The sequence below is a fragment of the Sebastes umbrosus genome, chromosome 9 (assembly GCF_015220745.1).
Source record: "Sebastes umbrosus isolate fSebUmb1 chromosome 9, fSebUmb1.pri, whole genome shotgun sequence".
Lineage (NCBI taxonomy): Eukaryota > Metazoa > Chordata > Actinopteri > Perciformes > Sebastidae > Sebastes > Sebastes umbrosus.
Genome location: NC_051277.1, coordinates 4,044,027 through 4,057,570, shown reverse-complemented (window position 1 = coordinate 4,057,570; position 13,544 = coordinate 4,044,027). Strand labels below are relative to the sequence as shown.

Here is a 13,544-nt window from a genome sequence, read left to right as displayed (position 1 = left end):
TTATATACTATATACTTAGACTATAAACTGTGTTACCTTCATCACAATGATCAAACGTTTTGTGGCTCCAGACAGATTTTTTTTTTTTCTTTTTGCCTAAAATGGCTCTTTTAATAGTAAAGGTTGTTGACCCCTGTCCTACATGCCTGGCACATGGAAGAAATTTCAGTTGGTTGCAATCTGCAACCTCACCGCTAGATGCCACCAAATCCTACACACTGCACCTTTAAATTTGAACTGCAGCTAACGATTATTTTCATTATTGTTTAATCGTCCTATTAGTTTCTCGATTCATATTTGATTGCTTCCCATCAAATGTCAGAAAAAGGCCATCACAAACTGAAGCCCAAGGCTCGTACTTGCCAACCTTGAGACCTCATAAATAAGGAGGATTTCAAAACCAACGCAGGGTTGGAACATTTTGAGTTTCAGAGACAGTTTCCTGCTTTCTGGTGACTTTTAAAGAATGAAAACATCAAAATAATAAGTACACTGCAACAGCATTTTTGTTAACGAGGTCTACTTTTAATTTTACTTTGAATTCTCAGGAAAGAGAACTGAATAATTCGCCCCTCTGGTGTGAACTTTAGTGAATCTCTGGCATAAACTAGAATAATATTAATCAGTTTTCATTCATTAATTTTATGCTCCTGCTGGAGTATTTCTTTCTCTTAGTACTCTCCAGTTCCCTCTCCTTCTCTCACTCACTGAAGAAAAAAAGATGTGAAAAATTGCCATAAATTGGGAGAAATACGAGAGAATTTATATTAAAATGTCTTTGTTTTCTTTTTCTTTTTGGTCCAAACGGCGTCATTTCAATCAACCAATCACGTTTCATTTAAATCCCCATAGCAACTTAAAACACCGGAGGCCTACATTTATTACATTTCACGTGGAAATATCACATTACGTAAAAGACGCTCTGACTTCCGTTACAGAGTATAGAAGCAAAGAGACGAAACTCTGCTGCCATTTTGGACTGAAAACGCTTATTATTTTAATATTTTATAGTTCAACACAGGCCATTTTGATAGACTATGACAATAAAATAAAAAAATATATTTTGTTTAACTTTTGCACTTTTTAGACGGACGTTTTACTGCCGTCCGTCGCTTTCAGTCCAAAATAGCGGAAGTGTAGCTCTGCTGCTGATCGCTGATGTTGCAATGGAACAAACAATTGACTTTCACTTCTTGGCAATATACTGTACGCTCTTTGTTTACGTTTCACTTCATCCACCTACAGGAAAAGCATTTATGACCAACATCGACCTGCCCACGCGTAAATCGGTACCCACATGGAAAACAAATTGACAGTTTCCAATTATTTTGTTTATCACTGTATTTTATTCGTCATTTACAGGTCGTGAAATACAAAGGTGAGTTGAGGTGAGTACAAGCAAAAATATTCACAGTTGAAGCCAATCAAACACTTAAATCATACAGTAATAAACATTTCAACCTAATAAAAAATATTGACTTTTAATTCTCAGTATGATGTACGGCGTCATGCATTGAGATGACTAACTGAAAGGAATGACACAGCAAGTCGGCTAATAAAGACTCCCTCCTCCTCCCTGGATGAAGGCTCTCCTCCTCCTCCTCCTCCTCCTCTTCATGTGTGTGTAGGTGTGGCTGAAGATGACATGAGGCTGCCCCCTGGTGGTCACTTCTCTATCAGTGAGTCCAGCTGCTCCTGCAGGGAGGCCAGCTGTTGAAGCAGAAAAACAGAAGTGGTGATTGATGCCCGACAGCCCCAGGGTGTAATTGGAGGGTAAGTGGATGATGATTAACACGTCTTTTCACATTAATTTGCTGCCTTCATTTGTCAATACAAACAACGACCCCTCAGACAGTGGGTGGCCACTATGCCATAGCTGCAAAAAAGGACTCCGCTTCACAAATTAAATTTGAATGTGCTATCAGGCATGAAAAAAGGACAGCAAGCACAATGCCATCTGCTAACATGTTTTTTTGACATTCATACAAGATGAATTCATGTAAAGTCCTGTCGAGAGCTGACAGCGAGGCACTGATCCCTCAGCTTTTACGGAAAAGGTTCTCTTACCTGCTCCATCTCCCGCTCCTCCTGCTGAATAATCTCATCCAGCAAAGCTTGGAAGCGGTTCTGTGAAGAGGAAAGAGAGAGAGAGAAACAAACAAGATTTGTTCGAGTCGACACGCCGAGCCTCATTAAATCGTGATTGCTTTAAAATGTGTGTGTCTGCCCGGGCTGCTCGTGTCACCATCTCCTCTCTGACAAGGAAAAGGCCACTTGGAATGCCAGTCAGAGACGGCTGACCTTTTCCCTGCAACTGTGATAATAACGACTGGAGATGAGGCTTTGACGCTCCCAAAACACGGGGGCAATGAGCGCTCCAAATGGCAACGTGAAAAGGGGGCCATGTCTGCTCATGTTTCACTCATTGTAAAGTCTCTACTAAAGAGACACAAGACACTTTCATGCTATTTTTTCTACATTGCTTATATGGTTAAAGGGCTGACGGGAGGAAAAAGGATTTAAAAATACCCCCCAACAAGAAAACAAAACAATGGCCTCCAACTCTGTGTGTAATCAGCTGTTTTGATGTTTTCACATCACTGTTGAGAGAACTTATGCTGCATGAAGACTTCTGCCTCCGAGCTCATCTGCATGTTCTTGTTTATGTTTCTGTACATGCAGACCTAGTTTCTGAATTAGCGAAAAACACAGTGTGTGTGTTTGTGTGTTTCGTGCTTACTTTCAGAGCCTGGTTTTCCACTTTCATGATGAGCTCCTCCTGCTGTTTCTTTCGGGCACGGGTTTCCTGAAGCTTGGCCTTGACGCCGTTGATCTGCACCTGATACTCCATGACTGCAGGGGAAAACAGCAGGAGGTTCACACACGTTAACCGCCGTCACTCAGTTAGACAACGTGTCGTTCACGCATTATGCTTCCTTGTGCGGAGAAGAGCAAAAGCCGGAGAGAGATGATGATGTGACATAATTTGAGAGCGACGCTACACTCGCAAAGCCAATGAGGATAAGATAAGCACCTTGGCTTGTTTGAAGCACAAGGATGCCTCCAATTCAGTTGACAAATTGCGGTTAATGGGAACAACAAATCCATTTAAAAGGACGTGAGCCAGCAGGCCGAAGCACTAAAAGACACAACTAAATCAGTCTGCTCCGGGGTCCACAGAGGCTTCTCATTAAATCCAGCCAAAGTGATAGTGCCTCACAACAGCAACAACAACAACCTGTGGCTCCATCGCCAGCAACTATCTTCCAAACTAATTGTGTCTATCCTCTGCTTCCCCCCCCCCAGCTGACTCTCAATCCTCTGCCCATCTAATATGCAAAATCAAGCAGGGAGGAGCCCCCGCAGACCCATTCATTACAACTTTGCAGTGCTGACGGAAACGTAGTAAAGAGCCAGACTCCAGCAGCACATCAGCAGATGCTCTGCTGGGCGGCTGCAGCCGAGCTGACCGGTGCTGCTGCTGACTGACAGCTTTATGTATGTAGATAAGGAGGCATTGAGCTGTCAGGCTGGACAGCTGTCTGAGCTGCACGCTGAGCCACACAACACCTGTCAGACGGGTTAGTTGAGGAGGAGAGCTGTCTGTCTGTCTGTCTGTCTGTGTGCGTGCGTGCGTGCGTGCGTGCGTGCGTGCGTGCGTGCGTGCGTGCGTGCGTGCGTGCGTGCATCTCTGTGGGCGAGGGCGCAGCACGTGTACTTAAGTGAAAGTATGGCTACTCATGAGTGTGTGAGTGTGTGAGTGTGTGAAGTCTGGCCTAGAAAATTCAGCTCTGATCAAGTCCAGACACCTGGCTGAGGTTATTTTTGAGCATCTGAGGGGGTTTGATTTAACTTCACGTCAGACTATCTCTGCTCAACAAGTCCGTTCTGAAATCAGCATGCAGGATCTCTCGCTACGACTGAAAAATGAAAGGCTGCAAGTTGGCCAAAAGAATCCGCATTCACACTGAAGTGTAGATGCAAGTTGCAAGGTATTTTTGACAACAAGTAATACACCACCATGAAATAGAAACCGTGACGTCATCTCACCTATCTGGTTGTTTCTGTCACTTTCATGCTGCGCAGAATCGGACTCGTTGAGCTTCTCTTGGAGCTGTCGGACCAGATCGTCCTCCGTGTCCATGATGTTCAGGTCCTCGTCCTCGTGCCGGTCCACTTCGTCCTCCTCGTCCTCGCTGGAGCTGCTGATGTCGTTGAAGATCTCCCTCAGTTCGTCACGCTGGGCTGGAACATTAGCACATTAGTGTTAATAACGTGGACACAGAGTTCGGGAGATTGTCTCGTCTGGCATAAAACAGGTAGGATTAATGTGAACAGAGTAGATTCTCTTACATGGTGAATTACAAATGACTCTTGGCCCTACAGTAGAAGTCAACTCCAGATTGTTGTTCGCTACATTCACATAGCGGGACGTAAATGTTTTCAAATTGTTTTGTCTTTGAAATGTCGTTGTTACATCAACACTGTGCTCCTACTTTTGATTTTTAAAGAAATATCAGTCATGCCACTCATGCACACCCCTCACTGAAGTACCTTTCAGTGTAAGCTCTTACTCTACACCTAAGGAGCTAAGAAGGTCTTCTGGGGAGTCCAGAGGTCAAAATAATCTTAAGGCCAAAGAGTAACTAATGCTTGAGTGAGCTCTATTTCCATTTCAGACCACCGGGGCAGAGGCTATCGAGAGCGACACAAAGGTGGTGTGTGCATGTTCAAAATGAAGAAGGAAACCTTTCCTGTGAGGTGAGTATCAAAGAAATCATTGTACTACAGACAAGAGCCATTTCAAAGTAGCTGCACGTTCTTAAACCACAATGAAAACAGACAGGCCAATAGTTTTATCACCATTCAAAATTACATTATACTTGAAACTGGCCTTGCTTTGTAGAGCTCGACCAATAAATCGGACGATATTATCTTATTGCAGATATATCGATTTCTGTGTGTATGTCAGCCAATAACGAACAAGAAACTGCAGTACGGAAATGCCAGATACTTTTAAGATAGTTTAGAAACTGTGTCTCTATTACTTTACTTGATTTTAAAGGTCCCATATTATGCTCATTTTCAGGTTCATACTTGTATTTTGTGTTTCTACTTGAACATGTTTACATGCTGTAATGTTCAAAAAAAACTTTATTGTCCTCGTACTGTCTGCTTGATTATACCTGTATTCACCCTCTGTCTCAAACTCTCCGTTTTAGTGCATTTCAACGGAATTGCAACAGAATTGCGTTGTTAGGCAACAGCTTGGGTCCATGTTTACTTCCTGTCAGTTGATGTCATTCACATACACTGCAACAGGAAATAAACTGGGACACATTTAGAATGTTTATGTTTAAAAACGTGTAAGGGTCTAAATATTGTATATTTGTGACATCACAAATGGACAGAAATCCAAACGGTTTGTTTCAAACCGCAAAATAAAAAAAAAAAAAAAAAAAAAAAAGCACTTAAAAACCTGTTTTATAATATAAAAGATATGAAAATCTCACTTTTTACAATATGGGACCTTTAAGTAAAATGTCCCAATGAGTGCATATCTTGGTCATATTCCTAAAAAATATTCACAGGGCGCTTTCACCAGCCAACATTTAGTCCGTTTTAATCAAACTCTGGCGCGGTTCGTTTGGGCGGTTCGTCGTGGGACGAATGAGTGGGAGAGGACTAACCTGAACTTCTGCAGAAGTCTGATGTTTGCTTGACATCTGGGCCGAAGACAACATACAGAATATGCTAAATAAAAGTCCACAATAATAATGACGTTTATAAAGTAATTTGAGATGAACTGGGGGAGAAGGGATTCATGCGCACAGCAAATCAGTGCCGAGTCAAAGTGAACAAACTTCGACAACAATATATTCAAGTCCGCGATTCCCTGCACAGACGTGGCAGCTCATGAGACGCCCCTCAGCGAAACTTTTTTTTTTATTTGGTCTGCTTTAATTTGTGCACTTTGAAACCAAAAGCGTCTAATCACTCTGAATCGGACTAGCCAAACGGACTATGGCTTGTGAAAGCGCCCTAAAAGAGTCTTCGCATCAAAAATGTTTATTTATGTTACATGATTATGTAGAAATATGTATTTAAGACAATCCATCCGTATCGATTTTAATTCTCAAATATCAATATCTGTATTCGCCTCAAAAATACCGTATCGATCAGGCTTTATTACGTTGTGTTTCTGTGTTTCTGTAGGCCATGTGGTCAAGGTAGCAATACACAGCCACGATTTACTTATGAGAATCATGTCTCCCTTACCAGAGGACCCATGACCCATCTTGTGTCCCGAGGTGCCGGGCGAGGAGTCCAGGTTGCCCAGAGAGCCGTGCTGATCAGCTTCCTTGGACTCGTCTTCTGCTATGATTTCATACCCTGAACATCGTGTGTTAAGGTCAACATCCTCCACTTTCAGTATTCCTACATTAAAAGACTCTTCTTTGAAGTAGACTTGAAGGGTGAAAAACCAAATGATGCTCCAGAGAAGCTTAAACATTAATTAGTGTGTCATGTGTATGTCTGCTGCTTGCATGCAAACGCTAAAACTATCATTAGCATCCAGCTTCACTGTGAGCAACTAAGCAACGCTAATGAACAGTCCATCTCAATTAACACACAGCAAGCGGGCACTCAAAGCGGCCCTGCTGTGCTCTTATTCTGTCAGGCAAGTTTAGAGTTTCATTAGAGCGCTAATAGCCTTGCAAAGTGCATCTCTCTCTCTCACAAAGGCATTAGATAGAGTCAAGTCAGGTGAGCCAGGCAGGAGTCAGGACTCCCCGCTTGGTCCGCAGATCAACCTGTTTTAGACATTAGAGGTTATGTTTGTCTTAAAAAGACCGAAATAGTACGAACTATCTGAGGCTTCCTAAAAGCTAAAGTCATGGCTAGGGGTTAGATTTCACATTCACAACAATCTCCATCTGATTCTACATTACAGGCGGTTTCTGTTTCTGTTATATGAGATAAACACCAGTTATCCTCTTTCAATGCAGTCGCATCATGATTAAATCATGTATCGCAATATTGTGATACACAATTACGTCGTCTAAATTGATAACAAGCACATACTAAATCAAATTTCTCAGAAAATCTGATCAAACTGAGTTAAAGCTGCAGTAGGCAGTATAGATTTTTGGCATCATTGGGCAAAAATTCCATAATAACCTTTCAGCATATTGTAATTCAAGTGTTCTGAGATAACTAGACTTCTGCTCCTCCTCATAGCTCTGTTTTCAGGCTTTAGAAAATCTAGCCTGTGACGGCAGACTTTGACCAATCACAGGTCATTTCATTGAGAGAGCGTTCCTATTGGCTAGCGTTCCTTCACCAGATTTTACAATGGCAGTCGCGTCACAAACTTTCTCATTTTACAGCTAAACCGTGCACTACAAGATGATTCTGAAAACATCTGAGGAGAGAAATAGGCATTAACGTAACAGAATATTGATTCATATTTGATCAGCGCTGCCTAGTTTGACCGTTTGGTTGGAGTTTGCGAGTGATTGACAGCCGGCTCTCATAGACGGCAGCTGGACAGCAGACCTCAGATCAGCTCTTACTGCTTGTTTTCCTCCGGTCTGTGAAATCTTGCAGATGCGGTAGAAGAACCGGAGGACACAGAGGAACATGATTTTTTTTCAGGTTACTTGTTTCATGTCCTTCTGTCACGATATAACGACCGTTTTATAAAAATAACTTTTTTTAAATCATATTTGCTTCAATCTCGTCTACTTCATCTTTAAATCAAACTATCGTCTTAATCTACTTACTCTATTGGTGTGCATGCATGAAAACATAGTCTCTATAATTTCACTTGAAACTGTTACGTTTATTTTGCACTTAAGTTCTAAATGAGTAAATACTGCGTACTTTTCATTTGTCTCTTATTTAATTCAGGAGTGTATAAAAATAGGCTTTTTTTTACCATGTGGTTATTTCATACAGACTATTTATTTATTGAATTACCAGAAAACATGCAATATCGTGATATATATCATTATCGAGATATGAAATGACCTGTATCATTATAACAGCCCTAACACCAGTGCTGTTGTGCTCGGTTGCACTACTGATTGGTTATCAGTTCAGGCTTTGCAAGATGGACGTGCAGAATATATCTGTAGGTGTATAAAAGGATACGGACACTGACAGCGTCGGCGTCTGTGCTCAGCAATCTCTTCACCTCCTTTTCCACATCAGGAGATTCAATGTACTGTGAGAAAGAAAGAGATTGGGTTACAAGTAGAGTTAGCAGCATCTCTCTCTCGCTCTCTTCCTCCGACTCTCCCCCTCTCTCTCTCTCACACTCACACACACACCAAGGTAGCAGCTGGCTGCATGCCAGGAAGCACATTAGCGATTAAAAACAGAAGGGGCCAAATCAATATGACTCGGCTCTGCACCTTCAGGAAGATTTATTCAGAAGACAAAGTAGAAGTGTAGTGCTCAACCACACTCGCTTTCACTTTGATCAAGGCAATAGTGAAATTGCTTTTTCGCATGCCTTCGGGGCAAACTAAGACGGAAAGGCTTTATTTATATGTAAATCTTAGTTTTCACTTTCACCACAGTTTCTGTTGTATGAAATGTAAATGCTTTGTTGGAAGAGAGCCTAGGAAAGAGATGTATCATCAGACGGGATGCTAAAGAGAGGGATGGGAAAGGGGAGGGGAGGGTTTAGCGCTGAAGGCAAAATGAAATAATGTCAAAACCTTCTTTTTCGCCGTTTTCCGAAATCTTCTCTTGCGTGTGTTCTTCAGAGGGCAGGTGACTGGAGACAAAAACAACAGGATTAGTGAAGTCAAAATGGTTCAATCAGCTGCAAAGGGCAATTTATGCTTCCTGCATTGCTGATGTGCCAAGTTCTTCAGCACTGATGGAAAAGCCAAAAAGCTGGTGTGTGTGTAGATATTTGTCGACTTACTGCCGTGATTCCAAACAAATTTCTTGTCCTTGTCTTTGTCCTTCTTCTTGTTCTTGGGGTCGGTTCCGGTTGGCTCCTCTAAAGGAGGGTAAAGGTCTCCATCTAGTGTACATACCAGCATCTGACCCATGGATGCAAAAAACAAATGATAAATGACTCTGCATTCTGCTGATAAATGATGTTCTTTACAGTATCATAACAAACAAGAACAGCTGAGACACAATCTGAGTTTTAAATGTTAATGTAAACATTAAAAAAAGTATCCTAAACTCAACAACAAACGTATCCAATTAATATCACATTATAAACTTCTGCTGCTCTATCCTATATCCCAGTGGTTCTCAACCTTTTCTTGTGTCAAGGACCCCTAAATTGATACACTAAAGGTCACGGACCCCCATTTGATAAGATTTTGCTTCAGGGATCTCCACCTGAAAGGATTTTGGTTGTTAGATATGATTAAGACCAGAATGTTATAGTTATCAACTACAGTTGAGGAGGTAACCGTGGAAGAAGTGAAACCTCTGATCAGAATAGTCACTCTTATGACTCTTACTCACAACGGGCTCACTTCTATAATCTATAGTGAATTAAACAGTGAAAATAAACTATTTTTCTGGGGACCCCCTGGAACTCCCTCAAGGACCCCTGGGGGTCCCCGGACCCCTGGTGGAGAACCACAACAAGAGATGTATCCTATGAAGATGAAGTCCTAAATGTAATGCCGCTGCAGTGGTTTTACCTGGGAGACATCAGCAGTCTTGTAAAATGTCTTCTTGTCCACCGTTTTCATAGACTCGATCATACAGGGCAGATCCACCAGTTTGCAGGCCAAAGGGACGCGGTCTACTCTCACGATGCCGTGACGACCGTCAGCTACAAGTAAGAGGGAGGGACGACATAATTGATTATAATGACATGTTGTGTGTGTGTGAGACAAAGGTAACCATTGTCATTAGGACGTTTTGTTACGTTTTGGCAAATTAATTGCACTCAAAATACGAGTGTAGAGAGCAGGAGAGAGAGTCTGTAATCTTAACAGCATATACAAAATGATTTAATCACGAGGCGCTGGATTATTTAGCCTGCACGTTATTATCATATGTGTATTAAACATTCATTTTGAAATGACGTCAATACCGGTATATTTTGACACCCTTATTTGGTAGCAAAGACCATGACACTTGAGTTTAGTTTTCAAATTGACATTTGTAGTTCGTAATGTATTGCAACAAAACTGAAAACGAAAATACCAATTCCAAATTGACTAAATATTTGCTGTTAAGAGACTGATTCCAATGTTTGTGAATTAAAGGTCCCATATTGTGCTCATTTTCAGGTTCCTACTTGTATTTTGTGTTTCTATTAGAACATGTTTACATGCTGTAATGTTAAAAAAAAACTTTATTTTCCTCGTACTGTCAGCCTGAATATACCTGTATTCACCCTCTGTCTGAAACGCTCCGTTTTAGTGCATTTCAACGGAATTGCAACGGAATTGCGTTGCTATGCAACAGATTGGGTCCATGTTTACTTCCTGTCAGCTGATGTTATTTACATACACTGCAACAGGAAATAAACTGGGACACATTTAGAATGTTTACATTTAAAACCGTGTAATGGTCTAAATATTGTATATTTGTGACATCACAAATGGACAGAAATCCTAACAACTTGTTTCAAACGCATAATTTCTGAATACAGGCTGTGTATTTCTCCGTATATTGAGCGTTTTGATAGTTTAACAGTATTTTGATATCTGCTTTATAATGTAAAATACTTGAAAATCTCATTTTTTACAATATAGGACCTTTAACGTAGGTCAGTAGTCCTAGTACGAGGATATCTCATCCTGTCCCTGATTACAAACTACAAAGACTGAAAATCTTAGTTTCACTGTAGATATATTTCCTTTTTATTTAACTTTTATTTTACAAGTTCTGGACTAGATTTCAAATCGATAACCTGATAGCTTTTATATGATAGCGATTGGTAAGACAAATGAAATTGGTGTTTGAACAGTAGTAGTAGTAATAGAGTAGACTAGTGATAAATCAGCTTACGGTGCAACTCGATGGTGAGTCTGTCCTTAATGTTCATACTGCTTGACTGGGCAATCCGTCTCACTGTTGAGGCGTACTCCTGTAAAAATTAAAAAAAAGATGAATCCATCCACGTCATTTTCAGCAAAAAAGTCAAATTTGAATTTCATAGAAATAATCTGTTTCAGCGTGTCTCACCGAAGGAAGCCTCAGGATGAACTGGCTCTCCAACTCATAAGGAGCATCCTCCTTATTCTTTGAGCCGACCTTTCCTACTGGAATCAAAACACACCGGCGTGAACAAGAGTGGTGAAATATAACTTCCTTGTTGATTTGGTATGCATTTATGAAACTACGATCAACACAATACACTCGAAACACACAATGATGTTTGACTTGTGCAGCTATATAGTTCAATGTATCTGGTTTCAGTATTAAAAGGACAGTACTCTTTTTGCTTATTTACAACTAACATATGAAATACAGTATGTTACTGCTGCGATGGTCTGGTCTTTTGACCAATTTCATCTCATATGTCTGAGCTTTCAACAACGCTTTTAAGGCCCTTCACTCATACTGGGCCTCTTAAGACATCTCTAACCATCTAAAGCAAAACACTAAAAGCATTTTGGAGTAAATTAACTCACAATCCTCTTTAAAAACACATTTGAACTTACTTACATGTTTGCTATCCTAATCCTGTTATCCTAATATTTCTAAACTGCTTTGGTACTACATGCCTGGTTCTTGTTATACATTAGATATACATTACATCTTCTTGGTATACATTCTGTCTATTGCACTAATGGATAGTATAAAAAATGTACAGTAATACATCATATTTTTTTTTCGTGTACAAAAGCCAACACTATCAAGACATTTCTCAAAAGTATTAATTATATTATTAGTTCAATAAAAGATGAATTGAGTTTGATACATATTAGTATGAATGACATCTCTGTGTTTGGTAAAGTGTAAATCAAGTGTGTGATCTAGTACTAGTTAGGTAAGTTTACTCTGTATTGCACCTCTTATGAAGTGGCATTATAATAAACTTTATGTCAGAGCAACCATCTGGTGATTACAGCTCATTACTCATAAATCTATCTTAGGTTATAACCAGTTATAACTGTTGATCTGTCACAGTTAGTGTAACGGTGTAACGTTAAAGTAATGTGTATAATGCTACAGAATAACCTGATAAAAACTACTGACGTTGAAATCTTTGAATAGTGAACACTGTTCACATCTTGAAGCAACCAAATGATCGTAATTTCGCCCTGTTAATTCTGATTATAATGAAATCATGTCAACACATTAGCATCAGCAGAGTCAGTGTGTTTACAACAGAGAGAGCTAACTAACTGTTAGCTTAGCAGTTGGGCTAGATCAACGGCTTTAAACGCACCTTTCTGTTTAGATGTCATCTTCGATTTTGTGATGTGGACGGTGCTGCGGCATAAACGTGATTAAATTAGAAAAAATAACACTAAATGTGCTGGTTTTGTTATAAAACAACTCAGTTTAGCCACACAAAGCTAAGCCAAGACGAGACTGCTAGAGGGGATTGTGTCTTGCTGCATTCAGGTACTCCTCGGAAATTTCTAACGTGACTTTATAGCACCAGAAGCTACAGCGTACCATTGCGGACTACATCCGTCATAACTTCTGTTGTATAGCTTGATTAACATACACCTTATTATATGTCTTAAATCAAATTAAATCCATTGATATTATATTGTACAGAAAAAAATGATTAAGGACTAACATTCACGTATCCACTAGAAATAAATAATTTCCGATAAACACGAATGTCACATTGACTCTCGCCTTAGTGATGGGAATTCCGGCTCTTTTTAGTGAGCCAGATCATTTGGCTCAACTCACCAAGAAGAGCCGGCTCTTTCGGCTCCCAAAGGGCTCTTCGTTTTACCACTTCTGCCTTTTATAATTCAGCCAAATTTAGCGCTGTTTTGACCTATGTTTAGTATGTGTGCACATATATCACTTAAATTATTCAATATAATTATACTAAACATTATAATTTCCAGAATACCATAATTTTACATGCTGCTTCGTTTCCAACTGTCACTCATCTTGTCTGCTATTCGTGCACCGCACTTCTTTCTCTTTCTCTCCTCCTCTCCCTCCTGCTCTGTACCTGTAGACCGTCAGTGCGCGACGCACCCCCGCCCCTCCCTACTTGATGGTATGATCCTTGTCTGTCATCACCTGATTGGTTGCACGGACATCATTAACACAACATTCAGTCACAGTCAGTGCATGGAGTGCCCGTGGTGCGGAGAAGATCGTCCTATCATTCTGCCTTGAATTAATTAAAGTAAAAAATAAAATAAAATAAAATAAAAAAGTCTCTCGGACGGGAGCCGGCTCTTGTCGTTCACTTAAAAGAGCCGGCTCTTTGAACCGGCTCGTTCGCGACCATCACATCGCTATCTCGTCTTGTACTTTGTATCGCGAGACTTGTGACGAAGATGAGTTTTGGGGGGAAAACCACAGGAGGAAAAACATACAGATATTTACTCAAATATCACTTATTT

General features: G+C 40.4%; 1 protein-coding gene across 2 annotated transcripts; it reads right to left on the bottom strand.

Moving 5' to 3' along the window:
• Positions 1 to 1,326: 1,326 nt before the first annotated feature.
• On the bottom strand, positions 1,327 to 12,580 carry taf7 (TAF7 RNA polymerase II, TATA box binding protein (TBP)-associated factor). Of its 2 annotated transcripts, none has more exons than XM_037780438.1 (12): positions 12,392 to 12,580; positions 11,182 to 11,258; positions 11,005 to 11,083; positions 9,684 to 9,817; positions 8,942 to 9,062; positions 8,730 to 8,788; positions 8,158 to 8,230; positions 6,280 to 6,393; positions 4,051 to 4,245; positions 2,741 to 2,853; positions 2,068 to 2,127; positions 1,327 to 1,710 (listed from the first exon to the last, which is right to left on the bottom strand). In XM_037780438.1, the coding sequence occupies exons 1-12, from the start codon at positions 12,408 to 12,410 to the stop codon at positions 1,666 to 1,668; spliced, it is 1,089 nt and encodes a 362-aa protein (XP_037636366.1). In that variant the 5' UTR covers positions 12,411 to 12,580; the 3' UTR covers positions 1,327 to 1,665. The 2 variants fall into 2 exon arrangements, with proteins under 2 accessions (XP_037636366.1, XP_037636368.1); XM_037780440.1 differs by having other exon boundaries at positions 11,182 to 11,255.
• Between the last annotated feature and the right edge of the window lie 964 nt (positions 12,581 to 13,544).